The 23,601-nt window shown below is 41.8% G+C and overlaps 1 protein-coding gene across 8 annotated transcripts in view; it reads right to left on the bottom strand.

Annotated features, from left to right (window-relative positions):
- The window catches only part of herc2 (HECT and RLD domain containing E3 ubiquitin protein ligase 2), a 255,191-nt gene that overhangs the window by 66,927 nt on the left and 164,663 nt on the right, over positions 1–23,601 (bottom strand). For 7 of the 8 annotated variants that reach the window (XM_041199292.1, XM_041199297.1, XM_041199298.1 and 4 more), the window contains 15 exons: positions 20,392–20,497; positions 20,207–20,298; positions 18,147–18,325; positions 12,089–12,200; positions 11,618–11,699; positions 7,346–7,489; positions 7,173–7,263; positions 6,016–6,193; positions 5,138–5,219; positions 4,884–5,055; positions 4,273–4,417; positions 3,587–3,812; positions 2,845–3,016; positions 921–1,107; positions 204–347 (listed from right to left, as the gene is read on the bottom strand). In XM_041199292.1, coding sequence (XP_041055226.1) covers positions 204–347; positions 921–1,107; positions 2,845–3,016; positions 3,587–3,812; positions 4,273–4,417; positions 4,884–5,055; positions 5,138–5,219; positions 6,016–6,193; positions 7,173–7,263; positions 7,346–7,489; positions 11,618–11,699; positions 12,089–12,200; positions 18,147–18,325; positions 20,207–20,298; positions 20,392–20,497 — 2,112 coding nt within the window. The remainder of the gene's footprint in view (positions 1–203; positions 348–920; positions 1,108–2,844; positions 3,017–3,586; positions 3,813–4,272; positions 4,418–4,883; positions 5,056–5,137; positions 5,220–6,015; positions 6,194–7,172; positions 7,264–7,345; positions 7,490–11,617; positions 11,700–12,088; positions 12,201–18,146; positions 18,326–20,206; positions 20,299–20,391; positions 20,498–23,601) is intronic. The other variant, XM_041199293.1, reaches the window with a different exon arrangement.

Genomic DNA, 23,601 nt, shown 5'->3' with positions numbered 1-23,601 from the left:
TCACGGAAACCATCATTTATACTCTAGAGAAAAATATCAGAGCAGTCATTTCCCACTGAACTTGTGAAAAAATTGATTCTAACCCAAACCATTCATTTGTCAATACTGCTCTTTAAACTTTTGGCATAATCAACATGACACGCCATCATGCTTCAGCAGGCCTTAGTAAATCATTTCAGTTATATTGCTGCTGTAATGATTACCTCCTTTGTTTTGGTCATAGTCTCTGCTATGATACTGGCAGCCCTGGGGTCATCAGTTACAGGAATGAAAGGACGAGCAGAGGTGGCTGAGGTAGAGGGTGTTACTGCAGACGATGGCGTTACAGCTTCTTCTGACGGTGCAACCTTCAAGATAAAAAAAAATCTTTTAGAGCTCTGAGAAAGTTCTTGAAAGTCTCAGAAAAATATTAAAATTGCCAAATCTTAGCAGCCCACTGGATTTAATAGTAGAGTGTAGGACATACAAGTAGAGGAGACAAATTTTTAAGGACTGTCTTGTTCAAGCTGATACGTCCATTTTGTCTGATATTCACTAACTTATTAGTCCAAGCCCTTTGGTTTTGTAATGTCCTATTCTTTAGATAAAGGTGGTCAGCTGGTATTTTCTGCTTTCCAGGAAGCAACTAACGTATACACTAGAAATTGCATGGCTTAAATTGTGTGAAATATCCAAAGAGCAAGCTTGGGTGGGGAGGGAAAGCCAACAAAGGGCTAACCGACTGACACCAGCAAAAGTGCAACTAATGCCCTTTATATCATTTTGAACGATGGCCCAGTATTAAATGAGGTTCTCTTTTACTTTTGGACTCATCCAGGATCCCAAATGTTTTACTCTACATATATGTGTTTTTAAGTGTTAATTTAGAGGATATTATCCAGTGATAAACAACCATCCAAGGCTTGCATTTGTATTCTCACCTCCCCTTTTCTGTCCTGCCAAGGGTTTGGACTCATTCTCTCTTCCCTGTCACTTGCCACTTCCGAAGTATCCTCACCAGCTGGGCTTGTGGCTGCAGACGTGTCTGCTGGTGGTACAGGAGATGATGATGTGCATTCCACAGGTGCAATCATACTGGCTGGCATCAAAGCTCCTACCAAAGCATCTCTACAGGAACAAAAGTTGATCAAAAAGTCCTCATAAAAAGGGAAACTTAAATCAATAAAAGCATGACTGCGGTTTAATACGTCAGGGCTTCCTAACATTTACTTTTCCACCTATTATAACGGAGGAATAGAAGGTCACAAATCTGTCAAATATGTGAGCAGAAAATCCCATCCAATTATTCTAACAAATGAATGGAAGCCATTAACGTTGAAAAATTGAAAGAACTGCTGCAAAAGAGAAGCAAGTTAAACATCAAGATGGATAAATGCTCAGATACTTTTCTTGGAACAGAGAGGCGAGATGATGTACAGGAGGTTAGAACTGAAGGAATAAAGAACATGACGTTGTACACAGGGTTTCAGGAGCTTTCAGAGATAGGGTGGGACAAGGCTGCTGTAGGATTTGTAAACAAGCACCAGGATTTTGAGGAGGATGGCAAGCAAGTAGAGATGGGTGAAGTCAGTGGTGCTGGGTGAGTGCAACTTAGTGGAGATAGGTTAAGGACAGCAGTTTTGGGTGAAATGGAATATATGTAGGGTCAAATGTGGGAGGTTTTCAAGGAGGTCATTGGAGAATTTGAGGGTGGAAGTCTCAAAAGTCTGAATAAGGTTATCAGCGGCAGCAAGGATGCAGTTAGGGTGAGGTGGGCAATTTTTCAAAGGTCCACAAAGAAATCTTGGTGAGCAACTTGATATGGAGTTTATAGCTCAGTACAGTGACAAACAGGAAATCAATGCCATGCACGTTCACAATAAGCCTGCAAACTGGAGAGGAGGAGAGCATCTTTGAACAAGAGAAAGCACCTAGAATGCAACCTTGGTATACTCCCAGCATGACTATGTTGGCGGGATGAGAAGCCAGAGCTACATTAGAACAAGAAGGAGTAGAACCAATAAAGGGTAGTAAGGTGGAGTGCCTGACCATGACGAATGTTGCGGAGAGGTTGAGGAGAGCAAAAAAAAAAAATGCACCATGGCTGCAGACACAGAGAATGTTGTTGGTGGCTCCATAAAAGAGAAAGGAAAGTGAATAATTCAGGTAGATGTCTTTACTGACTATTCTATTAAGTGCCACACCTAACACAGATCCCATCTTTTGTTTTCAGGTGCTGACAGACTTGCTGTGTTACTCACAATGGAAAGTTTTATCAGTTATTACACTGTTGGAACTATGCTGTCAAGAACTCAATGTTTTAGCCAGAGATTTCTGCTAGAGGACATGTCATTGCAGTGCATTCGCTGTTAAAATGAATTCAACCCTTCACTTATCCAACAAATGACCAGAAATATTTAACATGCATACATCATCTGCTCAAGAGGGCATATACCAGAGATTTACTGACAACAGTCCAATAACTAAGGTTATGAGTTACTATGGCAGCAACAACACCCTTCAACATAAATTTTCCTACTGACATCCAGGAAGCCCAAGGGCCAATGAGATCATTACACTTCTGCTTGTCTGGGGCCAGTGATACAATCACTGAGTTCTGTTCACTATCTCTATTGCTACACACTAAAACAAATCTTTTTGAGCAACAACCGGTGTATTTTCATTTGGGTCACTGATTTGATTATCAGAAATTAGGATACAAAGGTTGCCAGATTGTAGACCTCACTATCATGTATATATAAAACTAAGCCTTTTACTTAGCTGCATGACCATCAATCTCTAGTAATTTATTTAAGGCCCAGAAATAAATTAATTGAGCAATAGCATTCAGTTGTGAGCTCTTACCTAGAATACATGATCTGGAGAGCCGTCAGCACATGGGACAATGCCTGCTGCTTGGCGTGGTTCCCATCCAAAGAAAGTAGAATCTTCGCCAGGGAGGGGCGATTGGGTTTTGAATTACTTGAGCCACTAATTTTGTTGCTGATGGTGGTGGAGTCCAGGTCTGACTGAACACCTATTAAGAAATAAGTGAATGGAATTACCAAGAAATAAGTGAATGGAATTACAAGTGACAGTATGTTCTTCAAAACTAAAATTCTTCATGTAGATGAATAAGAGGAGGCATTTTAAACAATTCAAGATCACAAGCAATGAATAAAATGCTTCTTAAAGAACACAATTCTTAAATAAAACATGGAATTATGTTTATGACATTGACCAAATCGCAAACAGTCCTACATTTGTGTCACATGCATGAGGTGGAACAGCTCATTACCTAAACACTTTGTCAGAGGTTGAATGAACAAAAATGAGAATTGGGAACATCGTTTAAAGTAGGTATCACATTTGGGTGCAGCTTTGCAAAATATAAATAGGCAAATACAGGTTTATGTATAATAATAGCAATGCTAAGTTAAGTTATTTCAGATTATAAGTGCAGGCACAGAAACATACAAACTCTAAACAATATACTTTTGAGTATATACACCACTTTGCTGATTAAATTTTCCAGGAGTATTGGCATTCAAAATCTTTGACAAATATACCAAATAAATGGTTATCAAGTCACAATTAATAAATTTACCCAAGTATGAAGCGCCCAAAGGATCCCTAGCAGTTTGGAATAGGACTGGTTCATGCACAGAAGGTGTTGCCACATCCACGGTTGTCCATGCTACACTGTGTGAAGAACCACAGGCAACACGGGTGATTTTCTGTCCTTCTAGACCCTGTACAAGGGTAGGTTTCCTATTTACTGTTGTGGTTCCATTTCCTTGCTGGCCATGGTCATTATCGCCCCAAGCATAAACCTAGAAATGTCATATTAGAGGGGAAAAAAAGATTGGTTTTAAATTGAAGGATTTGGAATGTCACATTTGACACATTATGAAGCGCACTGTTCTATATTATGGTGCACAGAAAAACACTGTCTCAAAAGACTGAAACTCTTTTGTGTTATCCATCATGAACGCGTTAACATGCACATTAGCAGAACTGATTATGAAAGCATCGGAATAAATAAATATGCTGCAATATTTTATGAATTGAGTTCCAACTTCCATTTTGTGACTTGTAAAAATGGCAACTAATAATTACAAGAAAATTAACAGGTCACCTTAAAATTTATGATTTAATAAATTGAAGAGATTAGATAATTTCTACAAGATTCTTGTTTGTAAGAAACAAAAGTAATTTTTTTCCCTATGTCTTGCACAGTCTGAACTATGTCTGTATCAAATACCCACTTATTAAACAAATATAGTCACTTACTTGCCCTGTATCAGAGACAGCAAGACAGTGCAATGCACCTACAGCCACATGAATAATCTTTTTTCCACGGAGACCTTCCACAACCTGTGGCTTCCGAACATGAACATCAGTACCATGGCCAAGTCTGAAGTAGTCACCTTTACCCCTGTGCACAAGGAAAGTTAAAAATGGAACAAATTTAATTGCATTAATAGTATGACCATGCAATCCTCTCCTGGAGGACGTTCAGCAAGTTGACTTTCGACTGCTTGAATGAGGAAAAAAACCTTCCCAATTCAGCTTCTACTGTAAATCCCTTCCCACCCAGGTCTCGCGCCTGTGATTTACAGGACTAAACATCCTGGAGCAAATTTCCGTCCAAGTGCAAAGCATCTAGCCAAAGTCTATGATGAGAGGGCCAAATCCCTTGAAAACATTGGGGGGTCTCCATAGAAGGCTCAGAGCAGTGTATCACTGTTTAAAATTCCCACTTGAGTCTGTGCCGTTGCGCACATCAGGGCTTCTTGTGGAGTCCTGGTCACTCAATAGCAGCATCAGAGGATATGGGTCAATGTGTCTACTTAATGCGACAATCAAATATTTGCCCTACAATTTTTTTTAAACAGACTTACCAGGTCCATACCACACCAGGTTTTGTGAGCGCCAAAGAGAACTGGGCACCACACTCAATCTGGCAAACCCCTTGGCCATTGAGTCTTTCAATGTTTTGTGGAACATTGCAACCTTCACTTCCTCCACGTCCCAGCTTTCCAAAGTCACCATCTCCCCACGAAAATACCAGTCCTGCAGAAGAATATACAATTACACTAGGTGCACTGCAGGCAATGGAAGATTTTGTAGCTATAAATAGCAAAGTCTTCCCTACCTTCATCAGTTAGTGCTAGTGTCTGCGCATCTCGACTTCCACATGCTACCTGGATGACTCTATGCCCCAGGAGAACTTTCACCTACAAAGTGAAAATGATACATTTTTAAGATCAATCTTAAAGCAGTATTATGGTCACAAAATAAGACTATTGCAGCTACTTTGAACAAAATAAAATGTTACCAAAATAGAAAATGGCAAAAATATTCAGTAAGTTAGCTAGCCACTGTGGGGAAAACAGATGGATCAGGTGTTGATCACTCATTTGAATTCTGTTCTAACTTGGAGAAGCATGTTTTCAGTTAATTCAAACAGTGGCCATAGTCATTCTGCTTTCCTAACCAGAGGGCCGAAATTAACTCTGTTTCTTCGATATTTATATCAGCTACTCAAATCTATCAATACATGCAACTTTTTCTAGTCTAGAAATTCTAATCTAGTCTAATGCTCTTGGGACATGGGTTCAAATCCCACCAAGGTGGCTGGTGGAATTTAAATTCAGTTAATAAATCTAGAATTAAAAGCTAGTTTCAGTAATGGTGACCATAAAAGTATTGCTGACTGTTGTAAAAACCCATCTGGTTCAATGATATCCTTTAAGGAAGGAAATCTGCCGTCCTAACTTGGTCTGACCTACATATGACTCCAGACCAACAGTAATGTTGTCAACTCTTAACTGCCACTCAGTTCTAACAGTGGTGCCAACAGTGGTTCAAGGCAGCAGCTCATCACCACCTTCAAGGGCAATTGGGGATGGACATGATGCCCACATCATGTGAATGAATATAAAAAAAGTAACAGTAATCATATGCCTTAGCTTCCTGAAAGCAAACTAGAAAGAATCATTAGCTATGTAATTTGCAAACTAGTGCAAGTACCAATTTTGGCCTCAGCTGTGTTGTGTTGTCTCCATGTCCAAGTCTGCCATACTCGCCAAGGCCCCACGAGTACAGTTCACCACTGGAAGTAATGGCGGCACTATGAGAACTCCCACAAGCAATATCTCGAATACGCTTGGTTTTTAATGCCTCAATCAGCCTTGGTTTATCACAATTCCTGAATATTTGTTTTTTTTTCAAAAAAAGAAAGTGAACATTCTTATTAATGCAAGTCTTGTGAAAACCTTAAGCATATTAATACTTTTATGCAATATAAGTAATTTCTGATTTTTTTTTTTAATCACAAAACTGATTCCATGTATGCTTCAGATACTAAGCACTATACAGCAGAATCTGATGGTACATTCATACTCCGTTTATTAGTGGTGTAAAGAAGTTTCAGCTTCACATATACACACACTAAACCTGGAGTGCATATTTGGTGTCAAGGCTGAACCTGACTCACTCTGCTGTCAGTTTGAATGATGACTTTAAATTTAAGCTGCATTAGCACTGCATTTGCAACGTTGGTAGGAAGCAAAAGTGCTCTGCAGTTGCAGTGTAAATACATACTTAGAAGTACAACAATCTGAACATAATGCATGTTCTAATTTAAAAACAATTTCTAAGTCTCTAACGCTAGCTCCTATATTCAGTTGTCATCGGGGGAAAAGTGCATATTTCAGGTCAAATAATTTTGCACAGGAAGCAAAGAAAATCTTAACAAAAACAGGCTTATAATGTAAAAACACTAACAAAACTCTGGAGCAATGACCAGCCACAATGGAGAAATGGGCAGAAAACAGTTTTAACAAAGGCATGGAGGACAGCAAGGAAATCTACTTAACCAGGGAATGAGAGGTATGAATCACAAAATTTTAACAGCACAGGAAGCCACCATTTGGCCTATCATGTCAGCACCGGCTCTCCAAATGAGCATTATGGCCTAGTGCCATTACCCTTCCATTGAGGTTGGGGAAGAAAAAAATAACACAAGGAAAAAAAACTTTTAAAGAAACCTGGCTAATTTTTCCTATGTTAATGCAGAAAGGCTACTAGGAAGCCTGAAAAAAGCTAACCTTAAAACTCTAGTCTTGACAACATAGGAGTTAATTTAGCAGAGCAAAAAGTGTGGGAAAAAAAGTTTTTATTTTTACATTCTGCTGAAGTGTCCAAGCTTTCCATCATCTCCTTCACCCCAGGAAAATACCTTTCCATCGACAGTTAAAGCCATTGCATGACGACCACCTGCAATGCATTGCGAAATATACGGTAAATATATTTTAATAAGTTGCAGCACAATGTTTTAAAAATAAATTCAGCTACATACCTGAATGCACAGCTACTTTCTTCACAACATAATTACTAAGAGCTGAGATCTGACGAGGGATGGGTATTGTCCCACTGGATATTCCAAGTCCAAGTCTTCCATTTGTGGCTTCTCCACAGGCATAAACTTTTCCCTCAGCTGTAACTGCAATGTAAAACTCAAGATGAACCACATGCATAAATATTTTGCTTTATCAGAAGCACTTCAAAATTTAGGAATTTTTCAAACACAAATCTATAGTGAAAGAAAATTTGAATAGTTTGATAAAGGTGACTCCAATTCCAATAGCACAATATGCCATACATATTATTCTACTGCTTTCATGTTCCACCATCATCATTGGGCTGAAAAGTGGCCAAACAAGTGCCAGGCAACAACCATCTTCAACAAGAGAGAATCTAACCATTTCCCCCTGACATTCAATGATATTACCATCGTCAAATCTATTATCAATATCCTGGGGGTTACCACTGACCAGAAACTGAACTAGGCCAGCCATATAAATACAGTAGTTGCAAGAACAGGTCAGAGGCTGGGAATTCTGCTGCATGTAACTCACCTAACTCCCCAAATCCTGTCCACCATCTACAAAGCACTATCTACACCGCACAAGTCAGGATTGTAATGGAATACTCTCCACTTGCCTGGATGAGTGCAGCTCCAACAACACACAAGAAACTCGACACCATCCAGGGCAAAGCAGCCTGCTTGATTGGCACTCCATCCACCCACCAGCTTAAACATTCACTCCCTCCACTGCCGATGCACAGTGGCAGCAGCATGCACCATCCACAAGATGCACTGCAGCAATTCATCAAAGCTCCTTCAACGGCAAAACCTGCGACCTCTACCACCTAAAATGACACCACCTCTTGCGAGTTCCTCTCCAGCCATCCTGACATGAAACTACATCAGTGTTGCTGGGTGAAAATCCTGGAACTCTCTTCCTAACAGCACTACACCATATAGACGGCAGCGGGCAAAGAAGGTGGCTCACCACCACCTTTTTGAGGTCAATGAGGGGCAAGCAATAAATGCTAGCCCAATCAGTGATGCCCACACCACATGAACAAATTTTTAAAAACATATTCATAAATTAAGGAGACAATATAGAAATAGAGAAACTAGCCTTTTAAAAGTTTTGTTCCCCTGAGAAAATACATTGTCCATTGTGACACTGAACCATATGGAGCAGGAAGTCCCATATTTGATCCATGGTACATAGCAAGCTAGTTGAACTAATGGAGACAGTGATAAAAACAACAAAATTGCCCGCAATGCTCAAGTCGGGCGTCAATTGTTCCTGTTACTCGACAGGATCCAATGATACTTGCTGAAAATTGCGTATTCAGCAATGTCATGTTAAAGTTGGAATTGAGCTCAGTTGTGAATTTTTTTTCCTTTCCCTGCAGTCAAGGAGTCAACCACATTCATTATGAAGGTTTACACATGAGGAACTACCACCAACATAAGTTGCCAGGAAGCTACAGAATAATAAACTACTAGAGTCAGCACATTCAAGAAAGAAGAGATGAAAAGTGATAATATACATTAGCATCACTTTGGAGTCAGATCATATTTCCCACCCACCGTACATCAAGGACATTCTCTTTATACATACTTTTATTCTTTTGAAAGGAAGCCAGGTAGAGTTTGATGAACACAGATGAATAGAATACATCCAAGTTATGTCGGAAAGAAAATAGACGGGTAGATAGGAATGAAGACGTTTATAGAGGTTTTAGAAAAAAGAAAAAACAAGTAAGCTCAATATTTCTAATTCACTCAGTTTCTACACTGAATGCTCAAAAACAGCATAGAAAACAAAAGATGGTGTTAGGAAGTAGAGATAGTTAAACTAAGTTATATTTGTATTTGTGAGTGTTAGGAATGAGTTTTCGCTTTAAAGTTTAAGTTTTATTTGTATTTCTGTATCTGTGTATTAAGAAAAGGTCAAATTGAGTTTTAGTTTCACTTTAAAAGGTGCTTGCATTTCTAATAAGAGTTTTACGGCTGTTGCAGTTACACAACAGTAGAAAAACAGTGCTGTTGCACAGCAACAGGGGTCCTGAAAAGCAGGTCCCTCTCACAGTACTAGGAAAGCAGTTTTTGAGTTCAGTTTTAAAGACAGCTGACAGGCAGAAGCAACCAAGAAGGGGCAAATAGCCAGCACCAAGCTAAAGAAGAAAGTCCCCAAGAATCCAGGGGAGTGGAACAGGAGAAAGTCCCAAGCAGACTTTCTAGTTAAAGGGCAGACAGGAACCTGGAAAAGGTCCTGAAAAGTGAAGTTAAGAGTGAGGGGCATAGAGAAAGGCACAAAGCTTTAGATCTAAAGAGACAAAAGCTACAGAAAGCAGATTTAAAGCAAGAACAGCTTGCAAGAGAAAAGAAGGTCCAAATATACGGCTGAAGGTCTATAACTTTGCTATGGGCATGTGAAGCAGTAGTGTACTGTTGACGGCAGTGTCGGTGAGAGAGAGTGCATGGAAGACAGCTTGAATGCATGTGGTGACCCAGGGAAGAGGTATATCGCAAAGAGAGTTCGAAACCCTGACAGTGAACCCTTGAGGAACATCTGAGAGAAAGCGTGGGTTTGGGAGAAGATTCCAATGCGAGTTCTTAGAGAGTAGAGATTGGAAACACTCGTGTGAAAAACTGAGTTCAGTAAGACTGGTTGGCTCACGGTCTCAAGAGTCTGAGATGAGAGATCCATAGCACCCAGTTAAGGTGCCATCTGTCACTTGGCTTCAGAGTGTGGTGTGTCTGACCACAGGTTGCAACTGGTTTACATGGAATGTGTATTTACTGTGAACATTAGAGTATAAAATAGCTTTTGTAACTTGTGTTATCCCTATAAATCTGTATATATCTGTAAAGGTGTAGTTGTGGGTGAAGGAGTATTATAACATAGTTCATCTTTTCTTGTTTAATAAATGTTTTATGCTTCTGTTAAAAGTTCATTAGCTGACTCCGATGACTCTGTTCAGTAGCCCCTCCCCACTTATCTAAACAAATTAAAGTTAGGATTTATTAAGCTGGGTTCTACCCTGGGATCAGGCTTGCCCTGGGGTAACCTCAGCTGGGATCAAAACAATGGGAACCTCCATGACATAATGCTTCTCAGGACTGCTGCATTATAAGAAGGGAAAAAATGTTATGGCCAATTATCCACAAAGGTCAGTGATAACTTTATTGATTGAACTCAACAGGTCATGCAATTGAATTGACGAAGCATGACTTTTGGTAGCCTGTTTCCAAGTCATTAGCTAAACCTTCACAATGGTTGAAGCCTTCTGAAATCTGCCTGAAGATAATCAGATGAATACTGGTGCAGATGACTAAAATGTACATCAATAGGAAAGCCAGCACAAATGAAAATTCCAAATGCAAACTAGTCTAATTAAGAGTCAATTTATAATAGAGTTCTTAAAAATCTAAAATAAAATAACAAGACCACAGTATTCATACTAAGCGCATATGCAAAGGAATTTGAAGTAAATGGCAAATGGCTAAGCTACTGGAACAGCAATTATCACTTTATTTCATCGAACATAATAAGAGCATATGAATTAGGAGCAAGAGTATACTATTCCACCCCTCATTACTAAATTAACCGTAGTTTGTAAGGATCTGGGTTATGGATTAAACTCATTGTTCTTTCACTTCTATGACTGGCATCATAACCCAATTCAAACTGAGAGGAACACCTCTTGCTTCCCACTATAAAGCTTCCAAGCGAAATAAGTTAGGCAAGCTCAACCCAGTTTCTAATGGGAACAATAATTTGGCACAATAATTTCACTCACTCAAATTCAGCAGTAGGTTTGCTGATGTGGGTGACTCAGGACACTGTTGTCGCAAAGCTTTGGAATAATTCACATCACTTGGGCTCGAAAAGAGGTGTACTTAACATACAGGTGGCCATATAAAGTGTTTGACCTCAGAGTAATCAATGTTGGAAATGAGTGTCTGAACTAAGAAAAATATTCTCTTTTCCAGGATTGACATCCCCGACATCCAGTTCTGATGAAAGGTTATTGGCTTAAAACATTAACTCAAATTTCTCTCAATGACGCTGCCTGATCTGCTAAGTATTGTCAGCATTTTCTAGTTTTGTTTCAAATTTCCAGCATCCACAATACTTAGCATTTGCATTTGACATCCCTGCTGTCATCAACACAAAAGCTGGAAACAAATTTGTACACTTCTGTAACATGAAAAACTATCATATTACTTAGTATAAGTCAACATCTAAAGTGAATGTTGTGTTACCTGCAAAAAGGCTTTTGGAGCCACCAGCCACTTGGACAACATTCAAAGCTGACAACGTCTCAGAAAATGATGGGACCTTTATCTGAAGGTGAAAGCAAAGAAGAGTTGTCAGTTTTGTGAAAAATGCAGTTAAGTGGGCCAACAAGTAAAGAAAATTCTTTTTAATTTCAAAACAAATTATTCACGCAAGGAGTGCGGACAACTTAAAATAACTTTTGTCAACCATTACAATTCAAAGTATTAAACATGCTTATGCTTTCTTATCTTATGCTTTCCTCTGATCCAAGAATTAGATAATAGAGCATATGAAATAATGAGCAGCATGAAAAACAATTAAGGATTCACAGCTTTATTACAGAGGGCACAATATTGAATGGATACATGGTGTGCAAGGCTAATTATCTGATTCAAGCCATATGAAAAAAAGCTAATGTTAAGACAACAAAAATACCACAGAAACAGTAAATCTACCTTGGAACCTTTCAGTCCTCCTAGCTGGTCTTTGTCATTTAGGCCCCAGACGAACACTTTTGTTCTAATAGTAGCTGCAGATTCTATGCCAGATGCTTTCTTCCTTACAAGACTTGGGAAGAAACAAAACATAATTTCTGAAGTTACATCATTCAAGTATAACATTTTTGGGTTTCACTTCAGGATTTTAATACATATCCAATAAAACTTAAATTGTCATAACAGGAAGCTTTTCTCATTTCTAATTAGCTCTCCTACAAATATAATGCATTAGTTTCAGTGACAACTTGGTTTGGGTCAGAAGGTTTTGGGTCCAATTCACCCTCCAGAGACTTCGGCATATAAATCCACTTTTGCACTTCAATGCGGTATTGAGAAGGTGCACTATTGCCAAAGGTGCCATCTTTTATAAGTGACATTAAGAGAGATAAAAATCAGCAGAAATAGATTCTTAAAAATAAGAATTCAAGACATTAAAGTTGAGTTTTTTTTTTAAATCAAAATTAGCAGGAATGGATTAAAAAAAAACAAGCAACCATGTTGTGTGAGGGCTTGAAACTACAGGATGAAAATTTAAAAGCAGTTCAATGTATGAGCACCCTGTAGGGCACGGGTGAAAGCAGCACATATTACCTTCCAAGGAAGGTGTGGCAATTACATCAATTAAAAATAATTGCAGAAAGTGTACACTTTCATATTGGAAAGATAGGGCAGGATTTTCCCCAAATTGAGGGGGGGGGGGAAATGGGAGTTGAAGTGCGGGTGCGCGGGGCACGCACGCCTCCAATCGGCACCACACCACCATTTTACGTGGGCAGGCCAATTTAGGCCCGCCCAGCATGATGTCTGCCCAGGGGGAAACCCCTCAACCAGAGAATGTGCGCTTTTGCGCATGGCAACGAAAGCGCGCACTCATCTCCCTGAGACTAAGTGCTGCCTCAAGGAGATCGGCTCTACAGTAAAAAAAAGAGAAAAAAAAATCCCTGACATGTCCCATGTGACACTGTCACATAAGTTGGGACATATCCCTAACTTTTTAAAAAACTTTAATTAAATTTTTTTAAAAGCTACATGAAATCTCATCCTGCCTGTGGATGAGGTTTCATGCTTTTTTTAATGCCCACCAGGGCTCCTGGCCTGCCCGCCAACCTTAATGTTGGACGGGCAGGTCCATTAATTACTTAAATGACTTTGTCAATGGCCTCAATTGGCCATTGACAGGTCAGGCGGCGCACAGCTGATTTTGCTGAGTCCCCGCCTACCTGAATATTTAAAAGGGGCACGGTGACGTCAGGGGTTCCACCCGATGTCACCGTGCGTCATTTTATGCGCCGGTGAGCGGGTCTCGCCTCCCATCCACCAACGAGAAAATCCTGCCCATAGATTTACAAAAGAGTTCTCAATGTCCTGCAAGCTCCATATAATAAATTTAATATTACTGAAGGTTGCCTTCTCAAGGGCAGTTAGGGGTGGGCAATAAATGCTGGCCTTGCAAGTGACAACTACACCCCATGAATGAATTAAAACAAAGTGCAGTGGCTAAAGTGTGACAGGAAGTAATTGCAATACTGACAGGAACATAATAACATAAGGAATAGCAACAGAGAATTTTTTTTTTAAATTCATTCACAGGATGTGGGCATCGCTGGCTGGGCAAGCATTTATTGCCCATCGCTAGTTGTCCTTGAGAAGGTGGCAGTGAGCTACTGTCTTGAACGTCGTGTAGATACACCCACAGTGCTATTAGGAAGGGAGTTCTAGGATTTTGGCCCAGCTACAGTGAAGGAATAGCGATAAATTTCCAAGTTAGGATGGTGAGTGACTTGGAGGGGAACTTCCAGGTGGTAGTGTTCCCATCGATCTACTGCCCTTGTCCTTATAGAAGGTGGTGGTCGTGGGTTTGGAAAGTGCTAAGGATCTTTGATGAATTGCTGCAGTGCGTCTTGTAGATGGTACACACTGCTGCTACTGTGCATCGGTGGTGGAGGGCGTGAATGTTTGTGGATGTGGTGCCAACCAAGCGGGCTGCTTTGCCCTGGACGGTGTCAAGTTTCTTAAGTGTTGTGGGTGCTGCACTCATCAAGACAAGTGGGGAGTATTCCATCATAATCCTGATACCTTGTAGATGGTGGACAGGGTTTGGGAAGTCAGGAGTTACCCGTTGCAGGAGTCATAGCCTCTTACCTGCTCTTGTAGACACAGTATTTATATGGCTAGTCCAGTTCAGTTTCTAGTCAATGGTAACCCCCAGGATGTTGTTAGTGGGGGATTCAGTGATGGTAATGCCATTGAATGTCAAGGGGCAATGGTTAGATTCTCTCTTGTAGGAGATGGTCACTGCCTGGCATTTGTGTGGCGCAAATGTCATTTGCCATTTGTCAGCCCAAGCCAGATATTGTCCAGGTTTTGCTGTATGTGAACATGGACTCCTTCAGTATCTGAGGAGTCCGAAGTCCGAATGATGCTGAACATTGTGCAATCATCAGTGAATGTTCCCGCTTCTGACCTTATGATGGAATGGAAGTCAATGATGAAGCAGCTGAAGGTGGTTGGACCCAGGACACTACCCTGCCTAACTCCTGCAGTGATGCCCCGGAGCTGAGACGACTGACTTCCAACAACCACAACCACCTTCCTTTGTGCTAGGTATAACTTCAACCAGCGGAGAGCTTCCCCCGATTCCCATTGACTCCAGCTTTGCTAGGGCTCCTTGATGCCACACTTAGTCAAATGCTGCCTTAATGTCAAGGGCAGTTACTTTCACCTATGACCCCTTCCATTACTTTACTGATGATCGAGAGTAGACTAATAGGGCTGTAATTGACCTGGTTGGATTTGTGCTGCTTTTTGTGTACAGTACATACCTGGGCAATTTTCCACATAGCCAGGTAGATGTCAGCATTGTAGCTGTACTGGAACAGCTTGGCTAGAGATGTGGCAGGTTCTGGAGCACAAGTCTTCAATACTACTACTGGAATACTGTCTGGGCCCATAGCCTTTGCAGTGTCCAGTGCCTTCAGCCATTTCTTGATATCACGTGAAGCAAACAGAATTGGCTGAAGACAGACATCTATGATGTGGGGACCTCTGGAGGAGGCCAAGATAGATCATCCACTTGGCACTTCTGGCTGAAGATTGTAGCAAATGCTTATCTTGTGCACTGATGTGCTGGGCTCCCCCATCCTTAAGGGTGGGGATATTTGTGGAGCCCCCTCTTCCAGTGAGCTGTTTAATTGTCCACCACGATTCACAACTAGATGTGGCAGGACTGCAGAGCTTAGATTTGATCCGTTGGTTGTGGGATCGCTTAGCTTTGTCTATCACTAGCTACTTGTGCTGTTTGGCATGCTAGTATTCCTGTGCTATAGCTTCACCAGGTTGACACCTCATTTTTATGTATGCTTCTGGCATGCCCTCCTGCACTCTTCATTGAACCAGGGTTGATCCCTTGGCTTTATGGTAATGGTGGAGTGGGGGATATGCCGGGCCATAAGGTTACAGATTGTGTTCGAGTGCAATTCTGCTGCTGATGGCCCACAGTGGCTCATGGATGCCCAGCCTTGAGTTAATAAATCTGTTTAAAATCTATGCCATTTAGCATGGTGGTAGTGCCACACGACACAATGGAGGGCACCTTCAATGTGAAGGCGGGACTTCGTCTCCATGAGGGCTGTGCAGTGGTCACTCCTACCGATACAGTCATGGACAGATACATCTGTGGCAGGCAGGTTGGTGAGGATAAAGTCAAGTATGTTTTTCCCTCTTGTTGGTTTCCTCACCACCTGCCGCTGACCTGGTCTAGCAGCTATGTCCTTTAGGACTCGGCCAGCTCAGTCAATCGTGTTGCTACCAGGCCACTCATGGTGATGGACATTAAAGTCCCCCACCCAGTGTACATTCTGCGCCCTTGCCAACCTCAGTGCTTCCTCCAACTGGTGCTCAACATGGAGGAGCACTGATTCATCAGCTGAGGAGAGCAGTATATTGTACCAGCAAGAGGTTTCCTTTCCCATGTTTGGCCTGATGCCTTGAGACTTCATGGGGTCCAGAGTCAATGTTGAGGACTTCCAGGAAAACTCCCTCCCAACTGTATACCATTGTGCTGCCACCTCTGCTGGGTCAGTTCTGCCAGTGAGACAGGACATACCCTGGGATGGTGACGGTGGTGTCCAGGGCATTGTAGAGCCTCTCAAGCCTGCTCCACCATTCAATACTAATCATGGCTGATTTTTGCCTCCAACTGCACTTTCTGATTGCTCCCCATACCTCTCCAATTACCCGAGACACCAAAAATGTCCCAGTGGAAGTATGGCTGTACACTTAATTTTTAATATATTACTTGCCATTCGCCTGTGTACATAGGAACCAACACAAAGTGTAGTATGATGGTGAAGTAGTGCTATGGGATGAGAGAAAATTGGATCTCAACTTGTCATTCAGTCACCATTTTAAATTTTGTTAATTTCATAATAAATGCATACATTCTTATTTGTAATGGAAACTGGCCATGTTAAACTGTTACCCGGTTATTATGCCCACCAACCAGTTGCAGCACTTCAGCACCTCCATTGGCAGGAGATTGTAATTGCAGCCTTATACATTTGCATTCAGACATCCCAGTATTTTTGTTTATCCATTCACGGGATGTGGGCTCCGCTGGCTAGTGCCCATCCCTAGTTGCCTTTGAGGTGGTGGCGAGCTGCCTTCTTGAACCACTGCAGTCCATGTGGTACACCCACAGTGCTGTTAGGAACAGAGTTCCAGGATTTTGACCTAGGGACAGTGAAGGAACGGTGATATATTTTCAAGTCAGGATGGTGAGTGACTTGGTGGGGAACTTCCAGGTGGTAGTGTACCCATTTATCTGTTGCCCTTTTCCTTCTAGGTGGTAGTGGTCATGGGTTTGGAAGGTGCTGTCTAAGGAGCCTTGGTGAATTCCTGCAGTGCATCTTGTAGGTGGTACACACTGCCGCTACTGTACGCCTGTGGTGCAGGGAGTGGATGTAGTGCCAATCAAGCAGACTGCTTTGTCCAGAACGGTGTCCAGCTTCTTCAGTGTTGTAGGAACTACAGTCATCCAGGCAAGTAGGGGGCATTCCATCACACTCCTGACTTGTGCCTTACAGATGGTGGACAGGCTTTGAAGAATCAGGAGGTAGGCTATCATTGTATGATTCCTAGCCTCTGGCCTGCTGTTGTAACCACCGTATTTATATGGCCAGTCCAGTTCAATTTCTGGTCAATGGTGGGTCCAGGATGTTGATAGTGGGGGGTTCAGTAATGGTTATGCCATTGAACATCAAGGGGCGATGGTAGGATTCTCTCTTGTTAGAGGTGGTCATTGCCTTACCCTTGTATGGCACAAATGTTACTTGCCACTTGTCAGCCCAAGTTTGGATATTGCCCAGGTCTTGCTGCATTTGGACATGGACTGCTTCAGCATCTCAGGAGTCGCAAATGGTGCTGAACATTGTGCAATCGTCAGCAGACTTCCCCACTTCGACTTTATGATGGAAGGAAGATGAAGCAGCTGAAGATGGTTGGGCCGAGGACACTACCCTGAGGAATTCCTGCAGTAATATCCTGGAGCTGAGATGACTGACCTCCAACAACCACAACTCCACATTCCTGTCTACTCCCGATGGCCGTTCACCAACCTTGATTATCAAGAAGCTTTCTACATCTGCCTTAAAAATATTCAAAGAATCTGCCTCCACCACCTTTTGAGAAAGAGAGTTCCAAAGACTCAGAGGAACAATTCCTCCTCCTGTCCTAAATGGGCGACCCCTTATTTTTAAACAGTGACCCCTAGTTCTAGCTTCTCCCACAAGAGGAAACATCCTTTCCACATCCACCCTGTCAAGTCCTCTCGGTATCTTATACCTTTCAATCAAGTCACCTGTTACTCTTCTAAACTCCTGCAGATGCAAGCCTAGCCTGTCCAGCCTTTCCTCCTGCCCATTCCTGGCATTAGTCTAGTAAACCATCCCTGAACTGCTTCTAATGCATTTATATCCTTTCTTAAATAAGGTGACCAATACTGTATACATGTTAGTACCTTCCAGTATTGCTTTTATCATCCTCCTCCTCCTCATTATCTGAAGCAAGGAAAGGGAAGTTTGCAGCAAGATCCTCATCCTCTGCTCTGATACGTCCTACGATGCTCAAGCCATGAATTTTGCAATCAATCCCAGAACTTCTGCACTGTTTGATTGCAATCTCAATATATCTGTGCTGCTGAGAAAATGAGGCATGGTTAAAGTAAATTAATTGTGGTTCACAATTTGATAAAAGTAAAAAACGTTGTCTGAATACCGAGTTCAAGGTGTATTGACTAGCAATGATCACCTCTGTTACATTGGACAGGAATAACAAAACAGAACTACAATGTGAAAAACACTACAATATACAGTAGGAGCAAAGTAAGCTTAATTATGTGCATATACTTTCATCCTTAATGGTATAAACAGACAATAGTGGGGTGGATCTATGGTACATAGAAAAGACCGAGGGATCCGAATGAAAGATGCCCAACACCAGTGAGAAAGGTGTAATGAAGGCTGGGCCTTGGCGCTTAAGCCCATATATTATTCTAGTATTTCTTGTAAATACCCACTCCAGTAATGCTTCGTTTCCCAAAGGTTATGCATCTCACGAGAGAGTGCTTCAGAGATCATGGAATGGCTGTAAAGCAGACAATGTACATTGCTTTACCATTCTCAATAATGACTCAAACAACTTGCATTTATATAGCACCTATATTGTAGAAGGAAAATCTCCCAAGACATTTCTCAGAGGCAAAATCAGTGAGTTGCTTGCTGAAGGAGCTTATTGAGAACAGCAACCAATGTTTGGTCAGAAGAGTTTAAGGGAGGGTCTTAAAGATGGAGCTACTGGAGGTTTTTAAGGCAGGAAAGTCAATTCACTATATCAATATAGATCAATAGTGTCCTATCAATGCAGCATTTGATTTGCCTCATTCACTTCCACTGAGCATTGCTGCAGTAGCTTCAATTTATTGTCAATCAGGATAATTTCTTGAATTTTCCATTTACTTTAAAGCAAATAAAATAAAGCGTTAGTCCCTTCTTAAATTTTGTGTTTCCCAGTGAAACAGGCTATATTTCTCTAATCGAATTTCATCTGCTGCTTATCCTGTTCAGCATTGAAGTCTGGCACCTTCATTAGTTTTGCACATTTTTTGGGACTTTTTTTTAGGACTTCAGATGCAGAAGGAAGTGGTATTTGAAGAGGTTCAGGGGATTTGAATGTTGAGACACACAGGGCGGGATTTATCAGAGAGAGGACAGGTTGGCAGGGAATGCATGAAGCCCATTATCAGCATCCCCACAGCCAATTAGGCTCTGCACAGTGCTAATTGATTTGGGGCATGACTTCAGCCCCTCACTTGGGAGAAAGTCCCATCTGAGGGGGCTACTGGCCAATCCCATTACAGTGGCGCGGGGGGGGGGGGGGGGGGGGGACCGACACCAAAGGGATCATGAGGGAAGAACCCCCCCAACCCCCTGCTCCCGCCTGAAGCCTGAGAAAGCCAGCCTGCTGGCCTTCCTCTGCCTTGCCCCTGATCTCCTGTCGACCTGAAACTTGCAGCAAAGTGTGAAGCAGTCCTTAAGTGGCCATTAGTTGGCCACTTAAGGGCCTCACCTGGGATGATGTTGGCAACACAAAGGCCGTCCGGGGAATGTTACAGTCCCCCAGCCTGCAAGGGCCGGTAAAATTCTGCCCAAAATCATAGCTGGGCTTGTTCTGTAATCAAAACCAAGTCTGTGAAGAGGCCACTAGAGATAGTAAGATTGAGCATGTGGCCTTGAATATATGTACAAAAAAGGGTTTATATAGCTTTTACTACACACACAGACGTAGATTTAATAACAAACATTTCAACAATGTTGGAAAATGACAGTGTTGATATTGTCCAAGAATGAAAGTCCACCGAAACACCAAAACAGTTTCTTCTCAACTCAAGATGCTTGAGTGATTATTTCTACTGGTTACTTGGACTTTGGAGATAGCAGCAAACACAAATAAAAGGCAAAACACATTCTTATTCTTAGAGCGAATGCGCATACAGATTAAAATTTCCTTGAGAACACGTACCTCCACACATTCATTGAGAAGCATTACCACGGTATCTGTAGGGGTAATATTGATCGTCTTTAGCTCGATAAGATTATCTAATGAATTTCCACCTGAAACGAAGCATGGTCAAATGTTTGATCAGAAACATATTTACCTAAGCGAAAACAAGAGTATACAAATGGCACTTAAGGTATTTAACTTACCAGAGACCACGACTAATGAAGGCATATAACTGCTGTCAGCAGGATCCACAACCATATTTAGTCTATGAACAAGGACATCGGGGAAGATCTCCAGGCGAATCCAATGCTAGTAAAGTAAAAATGCAAGTGTAAGCTTAAGAGAACAAAGTTGAAGCCAAAAACTGCTGCAATAAAGATTGTTGAACTGATCATAACACTTAACTCTGAAAAATCCAAACATTCTGGAAACTAGAGAACTAAAATTCAACAAACTGTACAAATAAGAGGAACTAAAATACATTTTCAGAAAGTTTACTTAATGGACGATTTGGACCAACACAGGAATGAGCATCGGTTATGAGCTGCACAGAACGCTCCAACAGACTAATCGCACATGCATTCAGTTTTATCATTTCTCAAACAGTATTAGCTATACCATTCAATCAGCTAAAGGGAACCATTTATTCCCCCCTACCTTTTGTCTTGAAAGCATGCCTGCAACATGGGGGTGCAGAGGCAACATATCAGAACAGTTAATTAGCAATCTGTTCCCAGTGTCATGTCCCACAGAAGTACAACTGTCAAGATAATTAAGACTAGCAAAGATGACCATCACTCAGAAATGAGTGCTCCTGAAAGGATGCCATCCCAGCTGATGGCAAAGCATGACAGCAATGGGATCAAAAGACAATAAAAAGACAAAAAAAACTCATCACAAAAATATATAATGCGAAGACACTCAATATGGTGAAGTATTTATGATGTCCAAAATAGTAACTAAATTATGGGCAGAATACTGCCGTCAGCACGCGGGGCAGGCCTGACATGCTGACGCGTAAAATATCATGTGATGACGTCAAGCATGCACTCTGACGTCATTGTGTGTCATTTTGATATTTCGTTCAGCGAGTGTGCACCAGAGGCCTATTAAAGCCATTAAAACAGTAATTAAACTAGTTTATCCAAGGGCAGGATGAGGTTTCCTGAAGGTTTAATAAATAAAATGATAAAATAAATAAATACCATTTTCCATACTTCACAAACATGTTCCAGCTCACGTGACACTGTCACACGAGGGGACATGTTTAAATATATTTTTACTTTATTTATTGAAAAGTTTTATAATCCATTCAATCTCCCCGAGGCAGCTCTGACTCGCCCTCCTCCCCCGCCCATGCAGGTAGCGCTGAGTGCTACTGGCCACGCATTATGTTGGGCTGGCCTTAATTGGCCCACCCGCGTAAAATGGCAGCGGGCAGGTGATCGCGGGTGGCGATTGGCTCCACGCCCACCCCCGCCCCTTCCTGGCATATGAAAAATTCTCCCTCAAATTCATTAATTTCTGGCATTTTACTCTTTGTTCAGAGCAAGATTAGAAATATGTAAGACACTTAATGAGAAGAAAAGAGTTGACGTTTCGAGTCCTCATGATCCTTCGACAGAACTTGAGTTCGAGTCCAAGAAAGAGTTGAAATATAAGCTGGTTTAAGGTGTGTGTGTGGGGGGGGCGGAGAGAGAGAGAGAGAGAGAGAGAGAGAGGTGGAGGAGGGGGGGTGTGGTTGTAGGTCCCTACAACCACACAACCCCCCCCTCCACCTCTCTCTCTCTGCCCCACACACACACACCTTAAACCAGCTCATATTTCAACTCTTTCTTGGACTCGAACTCAAGTTCTGTCGAAGGGTCATGAGGACTCGAAACGTCAACTCTTTTCTTCTCCGCCGATGCTGCCAGACCTGCTGAGTTTTTCCAGGTAATTCTGTTTTTGTTTTTGTTTTGGATTTCCAGCATCCGCAGTTTTTTTGTTTTTAAGACACTTAATGAATCTGATAGCTAAATGGATAAACCCTGTTTACAAATAATATTATTAATTTTCATAAGATCGATCATAAGAAATAGAAGGCGGCCATTCAGCCCATCGAGTTTGTTCCACAATTCGATAAGATCATGGCTCATCAATTGTGGCCTTAATATCATTTTCTTACCTGCCTCCCATAACCCTTGACTGCTTTGTCAATCATGAATCTGTCTAACTCAGCCTTGAATATATTTAAAAACCCAGCCTCCGCTGCCCTCTGTGGAAGAGAAACCCGAAGATTAACAATCCTCTTGAGAAGAAATTACTCATTTCCATTTTAAATGGGTAACATCTTATTTTAAACTGTGCCCCCTAGATCTAGATTCCCCCATGAGTGAAAACAGCCTCTCAGCAGACGCTGTCGAGCCCCTCAGAACCTTATATGTTTCAATAAGATCACCTCTCATTCGTCTAAACTCCAATGAGTATAGGCGCAACCTGCTCAATCTTTCCTCTTAAGACAACATCCTTCATCCCAGGAATCATCCAAGTGAACTTTCTCTAAACAGCTTCCAATGCAAGTATATCCCTCCTTAATTAAGAAAGTCAAAACTGTGCACAGTACTCACCAATGGCTCCCTGATGCCCTGTAGCAAGGCTTCCCTACTTTTACACTCCATCCCCTTTGCAATAAAGGCCCACATTCCCTTGGCCTTCCTAATTACTTGCTATCCCTGCATGCTAACTTTTTGTGATTCACATACAAGGGCACCCAGATCCCTATGCACTGCAACATTCTGCAGTCTCTCTCCATTGAAATAATATTCTGCTTTTCCATTCTTGCTGCCAAAGAGGACAACCTCACATTTTCCCAAATGGTATTCTATCAATTTTTTGGCCACTTAATTAACCTATATCACTTTGGAGACCCGTTGTATCCTCCTCACAACCTGCTTTCCTACCTATCTTTGTATCGTCAGCAAATTTGGCTAAAATACCTTCGGTCCCTTCATTCGAATAGAGATACTAAATAATTAAGGCCCCAGCACTGATCCCTTTGGCACTCCACTCGTTAGTTTGCCAACCTGAAAATGATCCAATTATCCTGACTCTGTGGACATTTTCAAATGGCGGGGTTTCCCGCACTGCCACCCAAAGAGTCAGTGGGGAACGCATCCCCACCAATCACGGCAGCCCCACAGCTCCACTCTGTGGAGCATTAATTGGCTGGAGATGTGGCTTCCACCCCTCACTCAGATGGAACTCCCACTTCAGAAAGCTGCCAGCCAATCTGATTGACCAGTGGCTCTGTAGTCCCAGCAACAACGGCGGCCAGGATTGGAACAACAAGCAGTCCCCAGATTCTAAGTCTCAAGAGTCCAGGACTAGGTAAGTATTTGGGGGGGGGGGGGGGGGTGCCTGATGCGGAAAGA

The sequence above is a fragment of the Carcharodon carcharias genome, chromosome 11 (assembly GCF_017639515.1).
Source record: "Carcharodon carcharias isolate sCarCar2 chromosome 11, sCarCar2.pri, whole genome shotgun sequence".
Taxonomy (NCBI): domain Eukaryota; kingdom Metazoa; phylum Chordata; class Chondrichthyes; order Lamniformes; family Lamnidae; genus Carcharodon; species Carcharodon carcharias.
This window is presented reverse-complemented; position numbering and strand designations above follow the sequence as displayed.